At 53.9% G+C, this 26,836-nt stretch overlaps 9 protein-coding genes across 9 annotated transcripts; 5 read left to right on the top strand and 4 right to left on the bottom strand.

Annotated features, from left to right (window-relative positions):
* Positions 1-147: 147 nt before the first annotated feature.
* Positions 148-1,433, top strand: HER10_EVM0007880 (HVA22 family TB2/DP1 protein; the record flags this gene model as incomplete). The annotated part of the gene is made up of 3 exons (XM_035477420.1): positions 148-176; positions 333-482; positions 557-1,433. 3 exons carry the CDS (start codon positions 148-150, stop codon positions 1,431-1,433), a joined length of 1,056 nt encoding a protein of 351 aa, XP_035334145.1.
* A 533-nt stretch (positions 1,434-1,966) lies between these two features.
* HER10_EVM0005096 (uncharacterized protein) lies at positions 1,967-2,963 on the bottom strand (the record flags this gene model as incomplete). Its single annotated transcript, XM_035474721.1, has 2 exons — positions 1,967-2,234; positions 2,329-2,963. The coding sequence occupies 2 exons, from the start codon at positions 2,961-2,963 to the stop codon at positions 1,967-1,969; spliced, it is 903 nt and encodes a 300-aa protein (XP_035333965.1).
* Positions 2,964-3,438: 475 nt separating this feature from the next.
* On the bottom strand, positions 3,439-4,022 carry HER10_EVM0008416 (uncharacterized protein; the record flags this gene model as incomplete). Its single annotated transcript, XM_035477939.1, has 4 exons — positions 3,439-3,507; positions 3,597-3,661; positions 3,765-3,796; positions 3,958-4,022. The coding sequence occupies 4 exons, from the start codon at positions 4,020-4,022 to the stop codon at positions 3,439-3,441; spliced, it is 231 nt and encodes a 76-aa protein (XP_035334191.1).
* Positions 4,023-4,281: 259 nt separating this feature from the next.
* HER10_EVM0005005 (biotin-protein ligase) lies at positions 4,282-6,560 on the top strand (the record flags this gene model as incomplete). The annotated part of the gene is made up of 5 exons (XM_035474631.1): positions 4,282-4,318; positions 4,377-4,995; positions 5,047-5,646; positions 5,734-6,005; positions 6,061-6,560. 5 exons carry the CDS (start codon positions 4,282-4,284, stop codon positions 6,558-6,560), a joined length of 2,028 nt encoding a protein of 675 aa, XP_035333960.1.
* Positions 6,561-7,468: 908 nt separating this feature from the next.
* On the top strand, positions 7,469-8,621 carry HER10_EVM0011714 (glutathione S-transferase domain-containing protein; the record flags this gene model as incomplete). Its single annotated transcript, XM_035481137.1, has 3 exons — positions 7,469-7,698; positions 7,762-8,162; positions 8,248-8,621. The coding sequence occupies 3 exons, from the start codon at positions 7,469-7,471 to the stop codon at positions 8,619-8,621; spliced, it is 1,005 nt and encodes a 334-aa protein (XP_035334432.1).
* Positions 8,622-10,972: 2,351 nt separating this feature from the next.
* On the top strand, positions 10,973-13,095 carry HER10_EVM0009742 (uncharacterized protein). The gene is made up of 2 exons (XM_035479218.1): positions 10,973-11,179; positions 11,237-13,095. Exons 1-2 carry the CDS (start codon positions 11,090-11,092, stop codon positions 12,812-12,814), a joined length of 1,668 nt encoding a protein of 555 aa, XP_035334283.1. The 5' UTR covers positions 10,973-11,089; the 3' UTR covers positions 12,815-13,095.
* A 1,075-nt stretch (positions 13,096-14,170) lies between these two features.
* On the bottom strand, positions 14,171-14,947 carry HER10_EVM0011387 (uncharacterized protein; the record flags this gene model as incomplete). The annotated part of the gene is made up of 1 exon (XM_035480820.1): positions 14,171-14,947. One exon carries the CDS (start codon positions 14,945-14,947, stop codon positions 14,171-14,173), a length of 777 nt encoding a protein of 258 aa, XP_035334410.1.
* Positions 14,948-20,209: 5,262 nt separating this feature from the next.
* HER10_EVM0004436 (uncharacterized protein) lies at positions 20,210-21,819 on the top strand (the record flags this gene model as incomplete). Its single annotated transcript, XM_035474081.1, has 3 exons — positions 20,210-20,336; positions 20,382-21,203; positions 21,677-21,819. 3 exons carry the CDS (start codon positions 20,210-20,212, stop codon positions 21,817-21,819), a joined length of 1,092 nt encoding a protein of 363 aa, XP_035333921.1.
* A 2,515-nt stretch (positions 21,820-24,334) lies between these two features.
* HER10_EVM0003493 (pectin lyase) lies at positions 24,335-25,575 on the bottom strand (the record flags this gene model as incomplete). Its single annotated transcript, XM_035473168.1, has 3 exons — positions 24,335-24,702; positions 24,760-24,952; positions 25,012-25,575. 3 exons carry the CDS (start codon positions 25,573-25,575, stop codon positions 24,335-24,337), a joined length of 1,125 nt encoding a protein of 374 aa, XP_035333851.1.
* Between the last annotated feature and the right edge of the window lie 1,261 nt (positions 25,576-26,836).

The raw sequence follows: 26,836 nt of genomic DNA, 5'->3' as shown, positions 1-26,836 counted from the left end.
GCGCGCGCTGACCGAGCCGTGCAAAGCTACCTGTGCCGACAACGCTCTTCCATCTCTTCTCTAGTTCCGAGCAAACCTTCTTCTTCCCTCTTACACCTCTACCTCCTCTCCACCTTGACGACCTTATCGAGCCCTCATATCACAACCATGTTTGACATATTCGCCCACCTCTTATCGTGAGTTCCTCTCTCCTCCAAGCATGCGCATGGGGTGCCAGTGTCTCTCCATGACATCCATGATCCCCTCGGCGCGGCTTGAATCTCTCAACCTTCAGCCTTAGCCATGCTGGGACACTTTGAACCGCTCGACTAACACGGTATTCCACTTCACAGCTCCATCGCCTCCTTCCTCTTTCCCCTCTTTGCTTCTTACAAGGCTCTCAAGACCTCCGACCCAGCCCAACTGACACCATGGCTCATGTACTGGGTCGTCCTCGCCTGCGCACTCCTCGTTGAGTCCTGGACTGAATGGATCCTCGTCTGGTACGTTCTGACTCGCAGACTGCAACCAACATCCAGTCTCCCCTCTTCCGACCAACCACTAATACCAATCATAGGATCCCCTTCTACGCCTATATCCGCCTCCTGTTCCTCCTCTACCTCGTCCTTCCCCAAACCCAAGGCGCCCGCATCATCTACCAGACCCACGTCCACCCCTTCCTGCAAGATAATGAGGCCCAAATCGAAGAGTTCATCTCCGAGGCCCACGACAAACTGAAAGCCGCCGGCATCGCTTACCTCAAACGCGCAATCGAGCTCATCAAGACAAACGTCCTCGGCCTGCCCCCAGGCGACCCCGAACCCGCGCCCCAGCCCTCTGCCGCTGCCGCTCCCGCCGGCCACCCGCCGCAGTCGTACACGCAATCCCTCCTCGCCCGGTTTAGCGTCCCCGCCGCGCGCTGGGCTCCCACTGCCGCGGCAGGCCACACAGGCGCTGACTTTTACAACCTCCTCGCCGGCGCATACTCCGCCGCTACCGGTGGGGGACAGCACCAGGACCTGTCCAAGTCCGGCTCCATCATCCCACCGAACCTCCAGGGTGGCGAGAGAACGAGCTTCATCGCAGCCCAGCGTGAGCGTCTCGCCTTCCTCCTCAAGGCCCTCGAGCGTGAGGAGGCAGCGACGTCATCGTCGGCGCATCCCGAAACCTTTAGCCGCTCCCTGGGGAGCATGCAGCTCGACGGCAACGAGGAGGAGGAAGTGACGCAGAGACCGCCAAGCGCGCACAGCGGACTGAGCAAATCGCGGAGTGAGACCGATTTCGAAAAGATTGACGCCGAGAGCGGGGCCGAGGACCTTGGCGGCGACGACGAAGACGGATCCGTCAGACGGAGGCAGACGAGCGGGGGTTCGTCATGGATGCCGTGGGGATGGGGCGCTACACCGACGGCTGAGAATCCCGAGGGTGGATCCAGCTCGGGCGTGCACAAGTGATTGCCGGCCATACGGATATGACAACGGCGTTTGTCAATGGGAAATGGAGTTCTTTGCGCGGCGGTTTATGGTGACTTTTGCATGATTTAGACGTTCGGCTTGGGCGAGGGATATGGAGTCATGGTCGATTTATGATACACCCGAGAGTGGATGTCATTCCGGGACCAGCAAAAGCCTGCGCTCCCGCACGATTCCCAACCAAAGGGGGGCTGAATAGACCTGGGAGTCGCTTTCAACAGCCGACCACCGTTCCTGAGAGATTGGCCTCTGTCGTGATTGTGTCCTGATGTTTTGATTGACCGCTATGCAATGGTCTATGCATCTACAGCCCTTGCCCCTGTCCCGAGGAGGGCCATGATATACGTCTAATATTACAATTGAGATTCCTACTCTTGCGACCCATCTTACACATATCCCGCCCATCTAGTTTTATTTATACAAGTCTCTTCTTCCAAAAAATTTCTGCGAACTCGCATCATGTCCGCCAAGCTCCACGCTCTCCAAGTTCATCGTCCTCGGGCGCCAGACACTTTCTAGTTCGTCTTTTTGTAAGGGTACGCCAGCGGCACGTCCTTGCGCGTCCAGACGAGCTTCTTGCGCTTGGTGGTGACGTGCTCGGCCCAGACCTCGTCTGCGTACTCTTTGCGGAACTGGCGGATGAAGACGGGGTCCCAGAGGTCGGAGGCGACGCCGAGGTCTTTGCAGCAGCGCATGAGGGCGTTTGATTTGCAGCCTTCGACGGCGGAGGGGAGGTTTTCGAGGGAGAAGTAGCCGTTTTCGCCTTGGGCTTGGGAGATGAAGCTGTGTGGATTGTCGTGTTAGCTCTGCTGTGCTTGATGCGATTTCAGGATGGTTTGAGTGGGGGTAAAGGTTGTAGTGAAAGAAGAAAACGTACCGTCCTTCCGCGATGAGAGCGTATTCTCTAGTGACGACCTTCTCTCCGACCACGACGTCACCCTTGGGCACGAGGCCCCATCCGCCTGGGCCGAAAGCCTGGTTGAGGATGCGGCGGTACTTGATCTCGGGGAGGTAGATTATGCCGTCGGGTTTTACCTCGACGTCGGATGGGTTGACTGGTTGGAGGAGGATGTCGACTACTTCTTTGGGGAAGCGGGCTGTGCCTAGGCCATGGTAGGATGTTGACCAGTCTATTGGCTGCTGTTGCTGCGCTTGCTGTGTTTGCGGCGTTTGCTGTTGTTGCGTATCTGAGGTCTGGGTTTGAGGGGTGGGAGGGACGTATGCTGGTGCGGTTGGGAATGTCGTCGGTGCTGCGGGCGTGGGTTTAGGTGTTGTTGCTGCTGCTGCTGCTGCTGAGGAGGAAGAGGATGGTTTCGAGGCTTTCGCGGCTGGGGAGGGTGCCTTTTTGGCGTAGGTTGAGGGTGTCGTGCTCTTTGCGGGGGACGGGGCGGCTGCGGTGGCGGAGGCGGCTTTGTAGCGGGATGTTGTGGCTATGCGCGCGACGGGGGTGAAGGGTGTTGCTGTTGCTGTTCGCGATGCGCGGAGGAGGGGGCGCATGGTGAAGGAGGCCATTGTGGTCTGTATAGGATGCAACTTTTCGGCTGAGGAGTGTGAGTGGCGTGGGAGATAGGCTGGGATACGTGTCCGGGTGTCGATCGAAGAGCTGTGGGACACGCGCGCGCGTGAGGGAGAAGGATATTGGGGAGGGTGAGTGTGGTTGTGGGTTGCGCGGTGTCGATGATGCTCATTGACTCCCGGGGGCGGCGTGTAGGATGAAGGAGGAGTGATGAAATTTGGTCGGCGCGGGTGAATGCGGCGCCCGGGAGGCGGGAGCTTGGGCCACGTCTTTGGAGCTAGAACACCGTGCGAGCGACTTTTTCTGTTCTCGTCGGCGTCAGTCCACTTAGAGCCTGGCAGTGAGTGAGTGAGATCATCAACGAGAATGATATGAGTTGCGATTCGTTTCGTGATGATGTATTTACAGTTGTTGATACAAGTGGCGTACAAGCCTGAGATCGAGTACCTAAAGACTCATTCTCACGTCAAATCATGCATCTTTTGCGTCTGTCCGGCGATCGTTGCCCTGCTGCTTCCAACAGCTCTTGAAATGCTCCATCTAAGATAGTAGCAATCATCGTCAGCTTTAGTTCATCACGTACCTCATTGCTGCGAGACGAGAAGCATATTCGAGATAAGCAGACATACCTCGGCCGTACACTGCCGCCAGTCCTTCTTCTCGAAATAGCAATCTGTCAACTTGGCATTCTCGTCTGCATAGACCGACCAGGGGAGAGGTCAGAGTTAGCGCCGTGATCCAACTGTCTGTTCGCGATCTTTCCGCTGCGATCCGGAGAGAGAGGAATCGATGCGTACCTGCGCAACCCGTGCTGAAGATGCGCTTGTCCCTGCCTGGTCGTTAGCTTTGCTTCTTGTTTACTTGTTGCTTTCTGCTCGTTTTCCTCTTCTGCTTCTGCTTTTTGACATCGCGAGCGACATAGATTTGCCGTATGAGACAAGACAAACTCGACAAGTTGAGAAGGGCAGAAGAGAGGTTCATATTACGTACCAGTCATCAGGCTCGTCATCCTCCGTCGACGATTTTTTCGCCGCGTCGCTCTCCTGCTTGGACATCTTTCCTATTCGTCTATTTCACCAGCGCCGTTTGTCGGTCGGTACAGCAGACGTTGTTGTCGTTCTGTGTTGGTGAATGAATTGCTTTGCAAGGTGCGAAGTGCGTTCTCAATCGAATTAACACCGCCGGAACTTTGTTGGGGGTCCCAAGACAGTGCCGAACCAAACCCCGAAGCTACAACGACACTCGCTACAGAAACTCACTCACCACCTCAAGACTCATCTCATCCCTCATCGCCCTCACTCACAGAATCTCACCATGGCCTCACGTAAACTCAACGTGCTGGTCTACACCGGTACCTAATTCCTTTTCTAGCTATCCGTGGAACGATTTGACTCACAGTCCATCCCTAGGCACCGGCACGACCGTCGAATCGGTCCGCCACTGCATCTACTCCCTCCGCCGCCTCCTCTCCCCAACCTACGCCGTCATCCCCGTCGCCGAGGCCGCCCTCCTAAAAGAACCCTGGCAACCCACCTGCGCCCTCCTCGTCATCCCGGGCGGCGGCGACCTGGGCTACTGCCGCGTCCTCAACGGCCCCGGGAACCGCCGCATCGCCGACTACGTCCGCCGCGGCGGCGCCTACCTCGGCTTTTGCGCCGGCGGGTACTACGGCAGCCGCCGGTGCGAGTTCGAGGTCGGCGATCGGACGCTCGAGGTCATCGGGTCCCGCGAGCTCGGGTTCTTCCCGGGGACGTGTAGGGGTGGTGCGTTGAAGGGGTTCGAGTATCATTCCGAGAGGGGCGCGAGGGTGGTGAGGTTGAGTGTGAAGGAGGGGTTTGGGGAAGGGGAGGAAGTGTTGAGTTATTATAATGGCGGAGGCGTCTTTGTTGATGCTGAAAAGTTTGAGAATGTGGAGGTTCTTGCGCAGTATGCTGATGAGATTGCCGTTGATGGGGGAGCTGGGAAAGCGGCCGTGATTCACTGCACAGTCGGCTCGGGCAATGTCATCTTGACCGGTCCTCATCCAGAGTATGCTAGTTCCATGCCCCTTTCAGGAACCCGTATGCTAACAATCTACAGATTCGCGGCGGCAAACCTCAACCCCCAACCCCAGATCCCCTCCTACGAAGCCCTCGTGTCCTCACTTGCAGCAGCCGACGCAGCCCGCGTAACCTTCCTCCGCGCATGCCTCTCCCGCCTCGGTCTAGACCTCAGCGCCGACCCCTCCGCGCCGCCCTCCCTCTCCCGCATGCACCTTACCTCGGCGAACCACGTCGAAGTCGGCGAGATGCTCGCGTCCTGGGAGGAGGCTATTACCCGCGAGACCGGCCAGGGCCAGGATGCCGATGAAAAAGAGGAGTACATCCGCGGCGAGCACGATGTATTCCGCATCGAGAAGCAGTCTTCGCGGTGGGATGTCGACGAGCTCAGGCAAGCTTTGCCGTCTTCTGATTCCGGGGACGCAGGAGAAGGCCGGATGGTGGATTATGATGCCTTGGTCAAGGTAATTGTCCCGCACGAGGAGGAGTGGCCTGATGCCAAGGAGACGCCGAGTTTCAACCATCGGTTGTTCTATGGCTCTCTCAAGGAGTATCGCGCGATTGAGCCTGCGGCGGAGGAGTGGGGTGATACGCTCATGTATGGCGAAGTCGTCACCAGCACAAACACGCTTATGGATAAGTATGGCCCCCTTCTCTTTGTGTCTTCGTACTCTCACGAGAAAAAGAAAACGGGAAGTCTTTTTAGCTAACGAGAACTGTCTTCCAGAAACCCCAAACTGCTCGCCCACCTCCCTACCGGCTTCACCCTTACAGCCACAACCCAAGTCGCCGGCCGCGGCCGCGGCACCAACGTCTGGGTCTCGCCAGCGGGCTGCCTCATCTTCTCTACCGTGATCAACCACCCGGCACACCTAGCCGCCTCCCACCCAGTCGTCTTCATCCAGTACATCGCCGCCATCGCCATCGTCGAGGCCGTCAAGTCGTACGACACAGCCTGCGGCGACGTTCCCGTGAAGCTCAAGTGGCCCAACGATATTTGTAAGTACACTCTTGACAAAACTCATGAAAGCACTATCCTCTGACAACAACAAAGACTGCCGCGACCCAGCCTCAACCCCGCAAGACCCCTCCTACGTCAAAATCGGCGGCATCCTCTCCAACTGCGCCTACTCCCAAGGCGCCTACCAAATCGTCCTCGGCATCGGCATCAACACCACGAACTCGCGCCCCACCACCTCCCTCAACGCCATCGCTCCGGCGCCCTTGAAGATGGCGGGCGGCTTCCGCCTCGAGTCGTTGCTGGCGCGGATCTTGACCCGCATCGAGGCGCTGTACGCGCAGTTCCGCCGCGAGGGGTTCTCGCGCGACCTCGAGGAGCGGTATTACAAGCACTGGCTCCACTCGGGGCAGAACGTCACGCTCGAGGCTGAAGCGGGGGCTAAGGCGAAGGTGGTGGGTATTACGAGGGACTGGGGTATGTTGAAGGCTGTTGAGGTGGATGGGATGGGGAGGGAGACGGGGCGGATGTGGGCGCTGCAGAGTGATGAGAATAGTTTTGATTTCTGGAAGGGGCTTGTGAAGAGGAAGTTGTAGGTCTGGATATCGTGACGGGCATTAGTGAGGCTTGGCTTCTCTAGTCATCGAGAATGGGGCTGGCCACTTCATCTGGAGGGTCCCATAGATCTATGCGGATCATATCTCGCTGGCTTGCCGAGTCAGACGAATAGCTTGGAACACATGGGAGATCATCCTGGGTGATAAGTCAACGGGTTGGCTCAAGGAGGCACAGCAAGGAAGGGTCATAGGGAGCAAAACGATCGTCAATCCCCAACAGCTACAGCCGCAAAAAGGGACTCCTGCCCAGAAGCTTAAGATGGTTATACCCCTAATCCTGAAGTGCAGAGCTACCGAGTAGCTGTAGCTGCTGCTTTCGAGTCTTCATTGAGTCATACCTTTCGATTTCTTTTTGCACCTGCAGCATCAAATATCTCACCCGACTAAATTCAACAGTTCGTCTCATGGGACCAATTGCGGGAGTATCCGGGTGCTTATGGTCAGCTTCATGCCGCATCTGGATAGCTGCACGGAACGCATTCCGGCTTACACCCCCAAAACTCACTCACCGAACATATCGAATCAAGATTCTCAAGCGACCCTGTCGTCATGTCTTGCAAGCCTTATTTTAATAATCGAATTGTTATTGAGACATCTGCGGGTAGTCGGCTTATACGGTGCTCAAGCCCCCGTTCGACAGTCTCACCATCGGCCTTCCAGAGCCCCGATCTCTCCGTCTTACATCCTCCACACGAAAACTGTGCTGCCCGTCACCTCGGAGACAATGCGGGAACAAAGTACGCGAGAAATCGTAAGGAAACATGCCATTCTGGAAACCAAAACCCCTCGGCCCACCCAATCATGACAGGCTGCATCAACGTCGAAAATCTGAGGAAGAAATAGAATAAATACCCCAGATCTTACCATCATCATACATTTTATCCATCATGAGCTCAATTGTGATCCTCGGACGAAGCCTTCATCGTTCAATACCATCCACCCGCAGCATCTCGTCACCGAACCTCCGCCTGAAGCTCATCACCGGCACTCACGCTCGCATCAGATTCGCTTCCCCCGCCGCGCTCACTCGAAACTTCATAACCACGCGAACCTTTACAGCATCACAACAACCCTGCAAAATGGCAACCGAAGAACTGCCAAAAGTGAAGCTCTACTGGTAACCCCCCCGTCATCCCACACCCCAAACCCCTCCCTCCAACGAAGACTCACCAGTCCGAAGGCTCAACGACTCCCGCTCCCAAAACACCGTCTGGCTTCTCGAAGAACTCAAGATCCCCTACACAGTCCAACTATTCCGCCGCGCCCCCAACCGCCTCGCGCCCCCCGAGCTTGAAAGCGTCCACCCGCTCGGCAAGGCCCCCGTGCTCGAAATCACACCCGCATCAACCGACGAGGACCCCAGCCCCGCACCGATCCGACTCGCCGAGAGCGGATACATCACTCAGTATCTCGTCGAGCACTTTGGCCACCGGAAGCCCGGTCTCGTGCCGCCGCGGTGGAAGGCCGGGCGGGAGGGGAAAGTCGGGGGCGAGACGGAGGCGTATGCGCGGTTTTGGTATTTGTTGCATTATGTTGAGGGGAGTTTCTTTCCCGTGATTGTGCAGTTTCTTCTCATTAATGGTGAGCCATTCTCTCTTTCCTTGTCTACAAACTCACTCCCTGTCCTCCTCTGCCATATGAGATTCTGACCTGGATTGACCTGTAGTACTCAAATCATCCAACGTCCCCTTTCTAATCCGCCCTCTAACCTCCCTCGTCGCCTCCAAAATATTTTCTATCGTCCTCTTCCCCAACGCGCAGAAGCACCTCGCCATGCTCGAGAACTATCTCAAGACTGCGCCGGGTGTTTCAGCCGGTGGCGCTGGGTTCCTTTGCGGACCGGAGCTCACGGCCGCGGATATACTCATCAGCTTTGCGCTCATTACGGCGGACGCGGAGAATGCGTGGGACTCGATGGGTAGTTGGCCTGGTGGGTCAGTGAAGGCGGCGCACCCTGTGCTGTTTGAGTATGTTGAGCGGTTGAAGAGGGAGCCTGGGTATTTGAAGGTTCTGGAGAAGGTTAAGGAGATTGAGGGGTGAAGGGATGGTGGATGAGACGGTGCCTTGGTCTTGGGTTATTTTTCAATGAGGGGTCACTCGATGTCGTGATGGTTCGATTGACCGTGATACTCTCCGGCAGTCGACGTGGGCGTCTTATAACTGATGAGGATCGGACCGGCGCTGAACAATTTATCATCATCATCACCATCATATTGCTATGGGTACCAGGAGGAATGGAAAATTTCATTTTCAGATATGAGCGAACTTGACATGGTTAATGACTTCTCACGTTCTGAGATCCGTGGTTTTTTGACCGCATTGCCATGAAAATGACGTGAACCAAACTCACCACCTAGCTGAGGTTCAACTGGGTATGGAACTCAGAGTGAGAGCGAGATGTTATTAGCCCTGAAAATGCACCACTCAAGTGCGTCAAATGTGAAAGAAAGACATAGAGAGAAGCATTCGAAAATGGTAGCACGCTTCCATGATGGTCATAGTTATAGGGCATCCGGAGTCTCATCTTCTCCATGAGATTCCAGCTTTGATGCCGCGTGAGATGATCACGGCAGTCTCGAGTCCAGTGAGGCGCCTCTCCCGTAGCACGTCGCACAGACTCCCGGCAAATGCTTCCAGCTGGCACCGGCAGTACGGTGACATTTGATCCCACCCTGCCCATGAAGAGAAGAACTCGGCCATAACACATTCAATAAACCACCCGACACAGATCTCTCAACCCGTCAAGAGCGAAGACAAGCTTCTAGATCGGCCCTTTCAGTTCGCTGAGAACATCCTGACACGACCTCATCCATAAATCAGATCTCAGAACGTCGGAAAGCGCAGTTTCCGCCATCAAGCTTTCGGCGCCCATGAGCAGAAGCAATCGGTGCAGACGCACAAAAAATCAATGGCGGGGACGACGGGCCGGAAGTATAAGTAGTGTCTGTGGTGCGCTTCACGACTTTCATTCACGATGGCCATTCGCATGGGCGCAAGAGTCTCTCGGCCCCTCTTGGCACATCTCTCCGATGAGATGTCGTTAGCCGAGTGAGCTCGAAAGGCAAAGGGACGTAAAGAAGAAGCTCCGAGGATGCAGAAAGTAGCCGTGTCGGGACTACCTAGAAAAGAGGGTGGATGGGCGAGAGGTGCATGACCTGACAGGTGGGCAGAAAATGCAATCGCCGTTGCCTGTCAACATCGCCATCGCCATGAATCGTCTGTTCCCGTTCGCCCACTACGCAATTATCCGCTCATCCACAAATCCCACGCTTCTTGAGTAGAGACAGAAAGAGTGGGCGATTGCGTGTTGAACTATCGCAACGAACCTTGAGACGAAGCATGCCATCAGACTAGAACATTGAGAAACAAACCGGTCCCACCAATCGGCGCGGCAATCAAGCCAGGTCCTTCCGGATCGGGAAAGTCCCGGACGGCACTCCGTGCTGCCATGCCACCATCGTCTGCGGGGTGGCACATGTGGTCGCGGGATTTACGGTGTGGAGGGGTCGAGCAAGAATATATCCAGATGCCTGCGGATAAGAGAAGGCAAAGGTTTGTGTGGCATCTCTGACCCCGCATCGACGAATTCCACAGCGACTGGTGCGGGAACTCACTCGAGTTGGAGACGTCTCTTCTTTTCCCCATCTGTGTCTCGTCTCTCTTTCGAGGTTATCGTGAGATGACAGCCGGAATTGTTTCACTCTCAGCCATCGAAATGTCTATCCCCGTTTCACCAATATGAGATGACAGCTGAGGTGAAGCTGAAAAGGTGACAGGACAATTCACTCACGAACCGTTCAACGAAGCTGAGTAGCTGGAACTTGGACGACTCTCCCCTCCCCCTCCATCGGCCTCTCCCGCCGAAAACCCCAAGCGAAATAGATGCCCATCCAATCGCGATCCCAGCCGTTTAGCCTGGGACTTGCATCTGGCACACTTAACACCCACTCACTCACTCACCTTCCCTTTTGCCTCTTCGGGCAGACATGGACAAGTCCACAAAACCCACACACACATGCGCACACTCAAAGGCAGACAGATAGACACATCCACACACCAGGAGCCAATGCGCCCGCGCTGACGAATTGAGTTAATTCTTCCTCACTTTGATGCGGAAACTCCTCCACACCCGGGGACGATGGGTGGGCCGGGACTCGGGAGATGCTACTCCAGGGTCCTTTGCCGGGCTAGGATGTTCGCCGCAAGAAGCCAACCCCGGGATGGGGGGTTTTGAACGTGGTCCCGCATGACGAGCATGGAGCTTCCTATCCTAGTAGTTGAGGCCTCTCTCACATCTTCTATGAAAGACGCCAGCCCTTCTCTCAGTTCCTGTGAGACTTGATACCGGCCTTGGTCCTCTTCCTTCCTTTGATGTTGTCGTTCTAAGTCTAGAATTCCCTCTCATGTCTTGGAAGTATGTAAGTGTAAATACCAGGCGTGGAAGATCGTAGGCTTCAGGATCAACAATATCCGACTCGTCCGCGACTGTCGCAGTCGTCTTGTTCACGATGTCGAACTCCAGCATCAATGCCAACCTCACACACCCTCATACACCGTCTTCTTCTTCAACATTATCACCGACGGTTCTCAAGGAAATCGTAAGTCACCATTCCATTCATCCTGTCGAATGACAGTAATCTCACATTGCATCACAGCAAGATGCAAACGTCCCCCTCTTCATGACGGGCCTCCTCCTCCCCCACGCCCTCTGTACCATCTTCATCGCCTCCCGAATAGCCTCCCGTCTCTGGGTCACTCGCAAATGGTTCCTTGACGACACCCTCATCCTTATCGCATGGCTCTTCTCTACGGCCCTCTGCGTAGTCTACAGCATCACCGCCACCACGCCCTCCCTCCTCGGCGCCCCTTCGCTATCCTCAACTGCCACCGCCGACACCGACGCAAACCCGTACATCATGCGAACCTACCTAGGCCTAATCTACTACCAGCTAGCCCTCTGCCTCACAAAACTCTCCATCCTAGCTTTATATCTCCGCGTCTTCGCATCATCCTCCCGGCCCCGCGAACGCCTCCTCGCCCGCGCCGCCGTTGCCTTCGTCCTCCTCTACACCCTCCCTTTACTCCTCATGTCCTTCCTCCAATGCAACCCCGTCCAAGGCCAATTCTTCAGCCGCCCGGTGCCGGTATGTTTCCGCTTCCCAGACCTCCTCATCGCCAGCGCGAGTCTGCACTCCGCTACAGACGCCTGGCTCGTCGCCATGGTCGTCCCCTCCGTCGCACGGCTCGATCTCCCCCGCCGCCAAAAGATTGCCCTCGCAGTTGTCATGAGCCTCAGCGTCCTCGTAATTGTAGCCAGCATGGTCCGTCTACAGCTCAGCCTGCACCTGCACTACCGGCCCACCGACGACGCCGGCGTTCGCAACACTCTCGGCTTCTTCGTCATGACGGTGTTGGAATGCGACCTCGCCATCATGTGCGCCAGCGCGCCGACCCTCCGCCCCTTGTTGGCGCGCCTCTTCCCCTCCGTGATGATGAGCAGCGCAAAGCGGCGCTCGCTCGAGGCCGGTGGTGCTGAGACGCAGAGCTTTGATCTCACCAGCTTGACATACCACGGCTACCCCTGGACGGAACCCAGCACGCCCGCGGGGCTAGCGGCGCGGAGCCGGAATGCGAGTATCGCGAGCCACTTGAATAAGCTCCGTATGCCGGCGCCGCCGCTGCCGACGCTTACGATGGCGCAACTGGGCCCCGCGAAATTGAGTCTGGGGAATCTTTTGATTACGGGGACGGCGCCGCGGAGGCCGGGGCGGAGTTGGCATGTTGCGGAGGACGGGAAGCCGATTCTGTTTGAGACGGCGGAGAGGAGGGTGGCGGGGGCGGCGGGGTATAAGACGCAGGCTTCGTCGATTTATTCGCAGGATATGACGTGTAGTGGGGATGAGTCGTGGCGGGAGGAGGAGGAGTTTGAGAAGAAGGGTGGGGTGATTCTCAAGACTATGAGGTTGAGTCTGAGATCTGAGTATGTTACGCAGAATGAGACAGATGGAGGAGACAAGGAGACTGGGGGGAGTATTGACCGTTCGAGCCCGACGTCTGGATTCAGTGGTGATACGTGGGCCGTTGACAGAAGCAGCTCGGGGACGGCTGGGGGCGATGGAGGCGGTGGGAGAACACGCATAGGGAGATTTATGGAAGAGATACCCAGGGAAGAAGCAGTTGAGACGCCAGAGGTTCCCAAGAGAAGCCCTCTGAGGGATAGTCGACGAAGATAATGACCAATACAGATTGACGATTTGATGACTTTAACGAAGGCTCCCCTCCACGAACCTCTTCAAGTCTTTCCCCTGCGTCTCAAACCTTTCTTGTAGAGTACCCTTCAGAGGTAACAGTGTCGTCGCCCCGGGTAGGTAATAAGTCTCATACGACACCATCCTGACCGACCCATTCCCCAAATCCGTCAGTAGATTTGGATGCTCTGCCGGCAAGAATGCGCCATCGAGTCCATCATCGTTGCCCCACGCGTTGACGGCTCGTGTAGCGCCGTCGTCACTGCCGCACACATTCGGCGCAAGTAGACTGATGACCTCGGTCGAGGAGGTATTGACACCAGGGATGATACCAGCGGTGGTAAAGTTCATCGATAGCCCGGTGTACACGTCCGCCGGTCCCTGCACATCGGGCGGGAGGCCGACGTCGATTACAAAGGTGTTCCAGGTACTGTAGCGGCGGAAGTCGAGGAGCGTGTTGTAGATTTTGTTGATGGGTGCGTTGATTACTTCCTCGGTGCAGACTGTGAAGAGCGCGCCTTTGAGGTCGTATGAGGGCGTAGGGAGAATGGCGCTGGAGCTGCAGCGTAGGGAGGCGATGTCGGATAGGGAGGCTGAGGCGGTCACCGCAAAGAGCCATGAACTCGAAATGACACGCATTCTGAGCACTTCTAGAGAATTTTCTTCGAGTCTAGTTTGGTCTACCTGGAGAACAGCGATAGAAGTGAGAGAAACTAGGGCAGCGATCGAGGGCAGGGCGTCGATGATGTATCTGTCTAGGGTCTTTCAGCTTACATGTAGGTCCCCAGGCGAGCTGAAAACTCCATGACGTGGCCATGCAGACACGAGCGCCCACTACCTTACGAGAACCCTCAGGCACACATATGCAGAGTGGGCATTGCCAGACATGAACACGCAGCAACTCTACTCCCTTCTTAGCTGACGATCCTACCTACCTCTGCCAAGTGGAAATTGCAAGCGTTGTGATGTCCGTGTCTCGGTCTTTGCCATCTCAACTTTCACTCTTGGCTGGGGTGCTAGGTAATAACCATAAGTAAGGAATATATTTACAATTATTACAAAGCGAGGATCCAAGTGGAAGACATATACAGTAGAAAGTGGCTTGATTCTTCTAAGTATGGGACCCTCTATCTAAATACCGTACGAAGAGGGCACTCGTCTCGTCGTAAGCGGTCTCGTACGGCAATAAGTAGGCAGCGCTACGTGTGGCGTTGCGACAACAATGCAATATAGAATGGAACGTTAAACCAAATCGATATCCTCTCTTTCTATGGACCAGGAGTTGAGCGAAGTGGAACTGTTGTGTATCGTGTGCTAATTATCAAGCCACGAAGATCGTAATTATACAGCGTTTTCAACCCCCTCTTTGTGTGGGATAAGTTCTGTTTGTGGGAATGTCCACGAGGAAAGTTCGAGGGGAGGCAAATCCGTTGATAAGTTGAAGTCAAATATTCCAAGTTCATCCGGACCATGTTCCACGCTTGGTCGATCGTGATCAAGAGGAAAATCCGCTGTAGAGGACTGGCCTAAGGCTCCCGGTTGATGTAAACTGGCAAAAGATTGCGAGCCAAGCACTGCCCCCTCTTCTGACCCTAGTGTTTGAAAATCCGCTGGAACATCCGTAGGTACTGGGAGGATGTTTTGCTGTGAATTGGATGCAGTTGCGAATGAAGCTGTCCTTGGTTGGAAGTGACTTCCTATCCCAATACCGCTATCCACCAATGACGCAGCGGGTGTCTCATTGCGTGTTGAATTGCGGTTTCGACCTATTCCTGAGTCCGAAGAGCCATTCGTGCTGAAAGTATCGCAGACGGAATCCAAAGACTCTGCAATGACTCTCCTTAAGAGCTGCTCCTGGTCGGCGGCCCACCTGCCTTCATCTAATAGTCCGGCAGCACGAAGATTCTGGAAAAGGAGCGGCTCCGCGTGTCGCGCACAATGCTCCCGAAATAGGCAAACTTGCATGGCAAAAGCGGAATCTAGGTAAGCGGATTCAGGGCGTGGCTTGTGGGGGAAAACGATATCCCAAATTGCGAACCATTGCTGCTCTTCCGACAACTCCGCATTTGCCTTTCTAGAGAGGTCGCGGCTTTGTCTGTGGGTGACCCCATCCAGCATTCTCTCTTCAGGTGCTGCTTGACGTCCCGGATTCGTTTGAGCTGGAATCGCGAACAGGCGGAATATTTGCTGGGGCTCATCTTCCCAAATGGACAGGCCAGAAGTTTGATGTTCTGTGGCGTTTTCTTAGACCTTTTGGAAGGTCTTGGATTGGTCGCGTCCTCTTCTGAGTCTGAGTCGTCGTTTTGGACATGTTTCCTCTTTCTACCTTTTCCTGCAGGCCCTAAAGATGCGACGATGCTGCGAGAAGACGATGAAACTGTCATTCCGTGATCTTGTCCACTATCATAAGGTGGAATCTCCCCGCCAGCTGCATATCGAAAGCCTGAAACGAGGCGGATAACCACGGTGTTCAAGACTGCCCGTATCGGATCGTCATCTCGCAGGGGCTCAAGTTCTTCCGATGATTCCGACATCGACAGCAAGTCAGATTCCAACAAAGATTCGGTCGATTCACACGGATGAATCCCATATGAGCATTGGCACGAAGCCCGGGAATTGGCATCATCGTCCCACGAAAGGCTGGAGACAATGTCCATGTCTCCAGTTCCCCCTGTGAGCTTCCCCGACGACGCTGTGCTCTTCGGGGACTCAGCTCCATGTGACTCCATTACCAATGAGCTAGGGGCGCTGGGGTACGGGCCTCCATCGTCGTTGAACCTACATGTAGATTCTCTTCCTATAGTTGACACGAAGTCATCTGCGGAATGTCAAAAATCAACGGTCGGAGACAATATGTTATGGAAAAGATATTCTATGATGTCGCTTACCTGCGTGCGGACGGGATTCTCGGCATTGCTCAATGATATGTCGGCCGCTCAGGATATTCTCTAGGTCAATAGTTCTCCCGCCATGTGCACCTTTATGTGCCTGATTGCTAGGCTTCGAGCAAACGCAAGATAGTTTCCGAGCAATCGGGGTTTCATGCCAGAGGTATACATTCTGCACTTGCTTCACAAGAGAAAGCTTCTTTCGTGTTCCATCCACACTGACTTTGGAAGTGGATCTGGAATCCCTTCCCAGGAAATCTAGGAGATGGTGAGGAGAAACCTCGATACCGTTGAAAGCCTTCGGTCGGCGCAAGATAGGATACCCTGGAATAAGAACAACGTTGTGGTTCTTTAGTAACTCTATCCATTGAGACTGTTCCAAGAGTGAAAACTCGTCCAAGACAGGTTTACCGACGCCGATATCAAAACATACACGGCCCTAATGAGATCAGAATACACGAAACGACCACTCTCCCTGGAAGTGTGTACCTACTAATACATGAAATGTAGCTATACTCATGATAACGGGAATTCGTTGTAGGACATTACCCATTGATTGGTGAGGAGGGGCGTGTGCGCATGAAGTCTGCAGCCAGGCAAGCTGCTCACCGCACTCTGCAATGGTGTGTGCAGTACCGTGGAGATTCACTATGAGAGTACCGTCTTCAGAAGATGCTGATACCTTGGTCTTGTCATGCAAAATATCTGTACAGCAGTGAGAATACCCTCATTACTAACCCAGGACAAGAGCTTACCTGCATAAACGATGCCACTAACACCGACAGACGCCCAATACACCAAGTTGAAGATCGTTCTCCAGGTTGAAGGCCATGTTTGTTTCATGTAATCCTCTAAGGATGCTGCCTGGGCATCTCTGGAGCAAATCGTTATGACAATGGCCTCGTGCAGGGGGCTTTCAGATCTGAACAGGTTGAGACCGGCTGCGTCAAGGAGTGCCCATCCCGGCACTCGAAATGTTACGGAGTGAGTGGTTGGTGGCTGGCTTTTACTAATCTTGCCGGTCGGAAGGTTCTCTGTGATCTTGCGCCGTAGACTTTCACGATGGTTGAAACCTTCCGACTCATCGAAATCTCGCCTGAGGGCCAATTCTCTTCGCAGGCTATCGATAAGCCACTTGAATGACTTGCTCTCTATGACGGTCTTGTTGTACTTCGATAGTTCCGGCGTGTCTATTGTATCTTCTTCGTCCGTAACCCCCACGAAAAGCTCGTTCTCGTTGACATAGGTCCCTACTTCCGTCGCCTTGCTGTTCCACAGGGCCATTTTATCGCTCAGGAGCATGTGGTCTCTCTTGGCCTCAATACTCTTGTCCGCATCCTCTGCTGAAGCGTTGACACAGAGTACCATTGAGTCAAGTTGCGTTGCAATCTCCCTGTCTTCATTTAGTCTTCATGCGGATGTGCTCAAAGGATTTGTCAATTTGATATACAGGGAACGCACCTGCTACGTTTGTGTACGAAGTGCATTATGTCCCGGTTCACCTGGACCGAGGATTCAAGGCCAAGTTTGATAGAGAAATCTTTGATAAGGCTCAAGAGGCGTTTGGACATTGACATCCAGTGATCCACGTCGATACTCCCGCTGAGCTTACCATGGATAGTGCTGGACAGCTCGGAGATATACCGCTGCGCTTGATCCATTGCCACACTGCTCGCTGCTGAGTATATGGTTCTAGCATCAAGGTCATTTCCGTCATAGCCAGGTGTATTAGCACCTCCCAATTCCCTTCCCGGGAGACTGCTAACGTCGATCCCTGACGCATATCCGGAATCAGTGAAGGGGGCTTCTTGCTTCGCAGGAGTCGGCAGGGACTGCGAGTAGCTCCCTTCTAGTTCTTCAAAAATTAACGCATTGTCACTAGTTATAGTCCTCGTCTCGTTGTCTCGGGACAATAAGTGATCGTTGATGGAGTGATTACTCGTCCCTGTGACCCTTGAGGCAAGAGATGCAGCGTCGTAATTTGGCCCACTACATCTAGGTAGCATACCTGGGGCTGGCTGCTGCATGTCTTTGGTGGGCGAATGGCCCTGCTGACCATTTCGCTTTCGAAACTCTAAATCCCCCTGTACATTGTCTATAATGCGTTGGAAATGATCGAGCTCTTGGGTTTGAGCCTTTCCATCTGCGACTTGCTGCATCAGCTTTCGAAGGTTAGGATCTAGTGACGCCATTTCAGCTAGTTGCAGAATCACAGCTCTGTCAGCCGGCTTCTCAACAGAGCTCCTAGCATTCTGAGGCGTTTTCTGTTTGATGGCATCAGTCTCGGATGGCTTTAAAGCCGAAAGAAAGCTGCAGGAACTAGACTAATTGTTAAACTGCATCTTTCGGGAGCTGTCGTACCTCTTCTCCACCCAATGCTCGTGGCTCTCCTGTGGGAACGCTAGGCTCATATCCCTCACACAAGCCACTGCCTCGAGTGGTACATTTGAGACACAGAGGTCGGGTCGCGTCACACTTGAGATGTCGTCGCCTTGAGCGTCAAGCATTAGTATCGGCCAAGAATAACAAAAGAATACAAGCCTTTGTGGAAACCCCTAAGCCATCGAATCTTACCGACACGTTATGCAGGCTTTCTTAGCCCTTGTCGCTCGCTTCTCATTCTGAGCTTCCTGTTCCTTCGGTGAATGACGAGAGGTTGGGTCAAGGAATTGCCTCTCCGTCAGGTTCCTGGACGAATCAGCCGGCTGGCGCTCTGCTTGTCCAGCCTGGTCAGCAAGAGTCGGCGATGCCATCGTTTCTGCAAGTGTATTGAAGCACCCCGATGAAAGATGAGAGAAAAGAGGGCCCGGAAATGTTGCCAAGTCGGCGTTCTGTCCAGAAAAGATCGAAGAAACTGCGACTACAATGGCTGTTATGATGCTGTGCGTCTCTGCTTGCGAGGGAAACGGATTCATGGCAAGAATAAGAGGGGAAAGGGGAATTTCAGCCTCTACAGATCAACACTAACGCGCTTATGGCCACTGTCATCAAGGGTTGCCACATGCCGGTGCCTCATTCGTTGGAATGATCCTGACCAAATTCTTGAAGGCAGGAAATTCTACCAATCACGACCAACCCAAAGCACAATAGTGCTCTTCATATCGAAGACGGTTCTTGTGCTCTGTTTCACTGCGATTGCCAGAGGCTTTTGGACGAGTTCGTGGTCAACAAAAAAGACTCCATGTCGTGATCATGTGCTATGTAGTTTGTTTTGGAAGAGCACTGAACATAATTGGCAGAATCTAGCCATATAAGAAGGAGTTGAGGAGATGCTGAGAAAAAGTGGAATGGAGTTGTCCATAGATAGACACAAATAGACTTTGACCAGAATTACGAGTTCGTAATAGAACGACATCGTGGATCGAAATCAACTCGATTCCGTTCAACCCATCTCCAGTTACGATGTCAAAAAGATCAAGTTCGTTGGCAACCATGGCTGATGGCATTCAGTAAGTTCTGCGTCAATACCACACGTCCTGCTGCCCCCATTATAACAATTAAATAGAGAGGGCTCCGATGTCCCCTTATTGAGGCTGGAACGATTTCTCAACGACGTACCTACGGTCAGCGAGGTTCTGATACTGTCTAGCACGGCAAGTCGCAGCTCCGCAATACTGCACAGGGCAGAGGACATGAAGGTGACTCTCCGTAACTGGGAGGAGTCATGGTGCAGAGCCAAAACCAATTAAGAGAGCTACGAATACCGGAATCCCAGAGGAAATGGTTGTTACAATGATCAACCAAGTCGGGTTGGCCAAGACTATCAATGTATAATGATGGCCCTTGTTGCGCCAGTAAAGTGGATAGGACCATCTTCAATAGTCAGACGGTTGTTGATGAACGTCAAATATGAGTTCACTGGTTGCATGAGCAAAACATTCCGAAACCGAGAATCGAACTCGGGGCTATGCCTAACCTCTCACTGAGATGAGAGGGCATCATGTTGGCCACTACACCATATCGGATGTGGATACTGCAGCAGACCCTCTAGAGTCAGTCAGTAGGCAAGGATCAGTTGGCTCATTGGGTTGAATAGCGAAATCCGAAATTATCCACAGTCAAACGAGCTCTGAATGGGGAAAGTGCATCTTGAGCTTGAGCTTGTGGAAATTGTGTGGCGGTTGGAGCTCATGCTCAACGTGAACTAGCCCCGAGCGACCCCAACCCAGAGAAGAGTGAATGTCGCCAACACTAAGCTATGTTGGTATGGTGGCAAGTCACTAGCAACTCTAATTGAAGACCTAGTGAGTTCTGATTCCGACCGCATGGCTCTACTTACTTTTGGGGGAGTACTAGTGCAGGGGTAAGAAGTCTTCGGGTCTACACTAGACCCTGATTTGGGACTATTCACTACATCGTGCCCTGTAATTAAATTATTCTCGAAGTGGCTTGCCTCAAACCGAGATACAAGTCTTACAACATCTCCCACCTTGCTCAGAGAATAATCCACCGTCATTCTCGCGCCTTTTCTTCGCTTCCATGTGTCACAAACATGGCTCACACTCGTTTCAATCTACACACGGCAGCCCGCCTCCTGTTCTTTCTTCTGCCCCTTGTGAAAGCTCTTCCCAGCAACTCTCCAATCGAGGCCCGCGATGGCTCTTACACATACTTGGCATGCTATACCGATGCGATAGCTGGTCAACGAACGCTGGGAGGGCCAGCAATCGCCGACGACACCATGACAGTTGAGAAATGCAGCTCCTTCTGCTCAAAGTACAGCCACTTTGGCGTCGAGTATGGCAGAGAATGCTACTGCGGTAACACAATCCAGACTCAAGCGCTGGCAGTCGACCGAGCCGAGTGCGGCTTCGCCTGCTCTGGCAATCCGTCGGAAGTCTGCGGCGCTGGAAACCGTATCGATATTTACACCAATCTGGGGTTCTCTAGTCCGAAGCCCGCCACGCTCGTTGATCATGTTTACTTGGGATGCTTCATCGACAACGGCGACCGGGTGCTTCCCAACAAGCCCTTCGCTTCCGACACCATGACAGCGGCATTTTGTGCTCAACAATGCCAAGGATACACCTACTTCGGTACGCAGTGGTCGCGAGAGTGCTACTGCGGTAACGTGGCGCCGCGGTCTGCTGCTCCAGAGTCCGAATGCTCATTTTCTTGCTCCGGGTCCGATGCCGAGCTCTGCGGCGCCGGCATGAGGCTCAGTGTCTACGGACCGCCGGTGGTATCATCGCTCCCCGGCACGGCTCCCTCACAAGGCTCAACACCCTCTCCCGTCTCACCAGCGGCAGCAGCTACCGTCTCTGGGTACGTCTACCAGGGTTGCTACACCGATAACCTGCCCCAGCGCGTTCTCACGGGCGACCTTGTCCGCGATCCCACGATGTCCCTCGAAAAGTGCGCTTCGTTTTGCAGCACTTCCCACTACACCTACTTCGGTGTTGAGTTTACGGGAGAGTGCTATTGCGGGATGTCTTTAGATACGGCCAGTGCAAAACAGTCAGATGTTGCGTGTACAATGAAGTGCGGCGGTAACGGCACAGAGATCTGTGGCGACGCCAACCGCATATCAGTTTATGCTCTACCACAAACATCAACTATCCCGGTTGTCCAGAACCTCGCAACCGTCGGCGGCTTCTACTATTCCTCTTGCTGGGTCGATAACGTGGATGGTCGTCGCTCTCTTTCTGCAAAAGACTACAGGGCCGATGACATGACTGCTGAGAGGTGTGCTAGTTTCTGTCAGGGTTACAGCTACTTTGGTCTGGAGTACTCTCGAGAGTGCTACTGCGGCAATACTGTCGGCGGTTCCATGGCTTCAGAGAAAGACTGTGGGCATGTCTGCGTGGGAGACTCTTCGCAATGGTGCGGAGGGGGCGATCGTCTCAGTCTTTACAGCATCAATCCGCCTGTTATTTCGTCATCGTCGTCCTCTACGACGTCGACCAGCTCACTTGGCACAGCGAGCGTTGCCACATCTGGAGCAACCTCGTCTACTCAGGATACTTCCTCAAGCTCCTCCACTCTTGCAGTATCTACTACCTCAACAAGTCTGGAGTCTTCTGCGACTACGACTTCGGTGACTGCCTCCTCTTCATCGGAAACTATGGGGAGCTCATCAACCTCGACTTCCTCCATTTTTGACAGCTCCGGGACTTCCTCAACCACTAGTTTAACTACGTCGAGCACCTCGAGCATATTCACGTCCCCAGCGTCGACATTTACCTCGTCCTCCACTTCTTCAGTATCAATCTCATCTTCTAGCTCAAGCGTCAGTAGTAGCTCGATTAGCAGCAATGGCATCGCCCCCAGCTCTACCACAAGCTCGACCGCAGCTGCAGCAAGCACCTGCAACCCAGGCTACCGAAATGACCTGACCGCCACATTTTCAAAGACATTCGGCAGCGCCCTCGATCTTCAGACATGGGCGGTGACCACCTCGTCCCAAACTACTTATACATATGTCCAAGGCGACGCAAATGCTCTGGCCTACAACATGTCTTTCACTTCCTTCAACGCCGTCCGTACCACAAAGTTCGTTCAGACCTTCAACGTCGTAAGAGGCGCGACGTATCAAGTCTCGCTCCGATGCCAATTAGGTGGGACAACGAGTCAACCCCCGACTGCCGTGTTGCAAATTACCGCCCCCTCAACCACTGTTCAGCCAGTCGTAACACAGTCAGCCGACCCTCAGCAGCTTCAAAGCTGGCAAACAGTTACTTCTGTCTTCACACCAGCTCTCGATGCCATGACTGTCACGATCAGCGCGACAAGTCCGAGAAGTGCAGTGGCGTGGGTGACTTTTGACAGCCTCGAAATCAGGATGATCACGCCCACCACCAATATTGCACCAATAGTGAACGGAGAAGTTCTCACATTCGCAGACGTTCGCTCAGGCGCAGTCACGTTTCCCAGCTGGCTCAAGAAGCCCACAGAAGGAAACATCGTCTACGGGGCCAAGCCTGTCTTAGGGTTTGCGTCACCGGGGTACAACGGTGCGGCAACCTCGCGGAGTATATGGCTCAATAACCAACCAGCAGTGACGGCAGGTACTAGCGGGCCGTTATTCTACATTGCTGGGTACGGAGGAGACGGTTTGCAATATCAGAAGTACGTGATGCGGACACGTGTGCGATCTGTCAGTAGCCAGGGCTGCTATCTGTCGATGACTAGCTATGATGCAGGACGCAACCAGGTGGTGGCTGGATATTTTATGATGGATGGCTGTGGGCAACAGTGGCAGACGATTGAGTCGGGGTCTTTCGCACCTGCCTATGACTTGCTGATACAGGCGCAGTTCAGGTGTCCTCTCTCTCTTGGATTGAATGCAACGTTCTGGCTGGACAATTTTGAGATGGTGCCAGTTGCTGGTTAAGAGGAGGTACATGTAACGACTAAAGCACCTCGATTCCAAACCGTATGACAATATTACTAGACCCTTTTAATGGCCGCAGGTGTTGGGAAAAGATGTGCGATTTTGCATCAATCCGTAAGTGAACAATACCTGCTCCCGAGTTTGACTAGTTTATGTTGATAGCTAACGTAATTGTTGCTTCGTAAGGTAGGCAAAGTTGAGACGGAACTGATCGACTCATGTCGTTGCGCAACTCTGATCATGGGATGCAACAGCTCTCATCGCGCACCTCAGCATAACACAAGTGTAATCGGGCTTGCAATTACGTCACATAACGAAATATCTCAAGAAGATCATCGAGAAATTTTCAGCTGTTGATCGAACGAGTAAGCCCGCAGGTATATTGCTGAGGTCATCGTCCGTTTTGTGTTGCACTCACTCCGAGACTGCTCCCTGTTCTTGTCGCTTGTACTTGACGCAGCCCCTAAGCGCTAACAGTACCCGTTCCCAGCAGGACCCATAGTGACAGTTGTCTCAGCACTCAAGTTGACTAAACCCGAAATCCATCGTCGCAACTCGCCGCCATTGCTCTTCAACGCGGCGCAAAAAGTTCGAGTATATAGGTAACTTCTGGATGACATACTCATGGTCTCACTAAGATACCGAATCGCCATTGAAGATCTGTCCGAAGTTGAATCGTTTTCCTGATTCAAGCCGAAACTTTCACAACTTGCCGATCAATGTTGTGCCGATGGCAACAATCGCATGACGATTTCCAAAAGCCGAAACGGAAAAGAATGGGAAAAAGAAAATTTCTTCTCCCTGTCGTCGAGCAGTTGCATCTGCCCAGTCTAATAAAACCCGGTGGGATGACCACGCGGCAATCGCCCCCGGGTGAACGGACTTGAGTTCCGGGCAGAAATGATGTCGCACGGCGCGGGCAGAGAAGCGCACGAACCACTGAACATTGCTGCTCGCGCACAGCGGGTAGTAACTGTGAGAGTTTTTGCTAGGGATTGTTTAATTTCACATCGGAAACAAAAATAGCTACTGACTCGTGGGAACGCCAAAGAGGGTGGACATTGGAGTCAGGTTTGGTTCAACTACATCACATCACAGGGGAACAAGACAAGATAGTTTTTTCCAAGAAAGGCTGTCATTTATACAGGCTGTAAAGAAGATAAGGTATCTACAGAATCGAAAGCTGCCGCTAATCCCACTGCCGCTGGGGGTAACCTTGACCCGGGGCGAAATGGTTTATTTTAGAAGAGCGTAACAAAGTCAAATCCTAAAAGCGGATATGACTTAGATCTTGCCGTAACCAGCGCTGCTGCTGGAGACGGAAGAGGCGGCAACGGCGTCGGGGATATCGGCGCTGCCAAACTTGCTGAGGACGCTGGTGTCGGTGCCGGTGAAGGTGCCAGAGCTGGAGAAGCTGTTGGCCTGGCAAGAGCGGCCCATCTTGGAGGAGCAGTCGGCAGCGTTGGAGGAGGTGATGGCGAGGGTGGCACCGTCGCCGCCGGCCTCGATGACGGTCGCGACGTTGCTGAAGACGTTGCCCTCAGCCAGGACGTAGCCGCCGGAGGTGACCTCGAAGCCGTGGCCGGTGGAGTCGGACCAGTAGTTGTTCAGGGCGTGGACGAAGGAGTTTCCGTTGACCTTAGGGGCACGGCCTAGGTTGGTGAGTTAGTTTTCTGATGCTTTTGCTGATGTTTCCCTTTCAGACTTACCAGAGAAGTGGTGGATGTAGTTGTTCATGTAGGTGATGGTGTCGCTGGAGCCGGCGAAGTAGTTGACCCAGTAGTGGTAGCCGTCGCAGGTGGCGGAGTAGTCGCTCTGGCCATCGAACTCAGAGTTGGAGACGGTCACCTTGCCGGAGGCAGAGGTGCCGAGAACAAGGTGCTGGCGGCCGATCTTGGAGGTCTATAGTCGAGGTTGTCAGTTGTTTGCAATCTCAAGATCTCAGACGAATGAGCACTTACGGTGACGTGGTCGATCCAGACGTTGTCGGTGGTGTCGAGAGTGATAGCATCACCACCCCAGACGTACTTGGGGTTGATGTTCTCAATCTTGATGTTCTGGATGATGACGTTCTCGGCACCGGCGATTCTCAGACCCTTGCCGACAATGACACCCTTGGAGCCGGATCCGATGATGGACTTGTTGGAGGCAACCTTGATGGGGTTGAGACCGGCCTTGTTGTAGGTAACAGAGACGGAGGGGGCGCTGGACTGGTAGTTGTCGCACCACGAGTCCTTGTTGATGGCGACCTGGCAGGCGGAGGCGGTTCCCCAGGGAGCGCAGCCGGTCTCGGTGGCGGTACCGTCCTCGTCGGTGAAGTCGAAGGTCTTGGTCAGGACGATGACACGGGCGGACGAGTCGCCGAGGTACGAGACCAGCTCGTCGTTGGTGGTGGGGGTGACGGCAGTCGCAGAGCCTCCGCCGGTGGTGCCAGAGGCGAAACCCTCGGGGGTACCGGTGACGGAGACGGCAGCGGCCTGCTGGGCAAGGGCCGCAGCGGCCAAAAGGAAGGACTTGGCGAACATCTTGGAAAAAAAGGTGTAGAAAAGAGTTGAACGAATGAAAGAATGAGTGACTGTGGGAATGAAACAACAAGAGAGAACGGATCGACAGAGCAAGGCGACCTCTAGTTGATATACCATTGAAGGCTGCGATAGAAACTGGGTCTTTCGACGAGCTCACCCGAGCCATTGGATCACCCTATTCCCATAGAGTCCATCAACTTGCCATCGACAACACGATGGATTAGGCCATGACATGGATTGTTGGTCGCTGGCCGCGTAGTACGGGCCCCGTATGTGATGCGGGCGCGTAAACAACCATGGAATTGAATATATGACGGGGGCTTCCCACTCCACACAGAAATCCAATGGCAGAACCAACGGTTACTGAAACGGGCAATGATGGCTGGTCATCCGAAGCGCCATCCCGGACGTCGAGGGCGTGGTCGGGGCGGTTCGTGGCACAGACCTAATCAATGTAAAGCTCCGATCGACGCAAGACGGAGTACGTCCTGTGTGACATTAATTCTGCCAGGTCCACCCCATCCTGCCACGCGGGTCCGTCCCGAAGGAAACGAGCCTCTCACAGGCTGCCAGAAACCACCACAAACCACAAAAAATCCCATCAGCAACCAGGTTTGGGGTCCTTTGCGGCTCCGTAGCTCACTTCCCAAGTTTCCATACGTTGGAGCCCGTGTTGGCACTGGTCAAAATACCCCTGACTTCCCGCAGCGGAGACTACTCCCCCCACCACCCGAATCAGACATTCACAAAATCATTTCAGGGGGTGTCTGTCAGACAACGTACGAGTCCCAATCCGCGAGGCTTTCGTATCCTCTATGTTTAGCCATGAGAGCCTCTCGGGCAATAAAGCTACAACGAGATGGAGCTGCAGGAGAGACAACATGGAACCCGCCCGGCAGTTGCCATCACGCATTGAAATCGCCCCCTCCCCTCTTCACCACCGGACCCGGGACTAAGGATCGTGGGGGATTTTATTTCGTCTGAAACTACGCTGTATTCGGAACTCACCGACACTGAACAGGGAACGACCAGGTGGAGAAATGCCAGCAAACACAATGTGACGTGACCTGAGAGAGGATCGGAGCCGACTTGGGAACTGGGCCATAGGCACAAACGCACATACGCTCTGGAAGGGAAATGTTTTTGTGGTTCACTGTTGACTTTTTGGCGGGCCCGACACAATGCAACCAGGAGCCGCATTCTCTCTCCCCTGAGAAGCAGCAATAGGGGAGCCGAGGGCAGTGTATGGTATTGATAGCGG

This window comes from Colletotrichum scovillei, assembly GCF_011075155.1.
Source record: "Colletotrichum scovillei strain TJNH1 chromosome Unknown Contig00005, whole genome shotgun sequence".
In the NCBI taxonomy this organism is placed as follows: Eukaryota; Fungi; Ascomycota; class Sordariomycetes; order Glomerellales; family Glomerellaceae; genus Colletotrichum; species Colletotrichum scovillei.
This window is presented reverse-complemented; position numbering and strand designations above follow the sequence as displayed.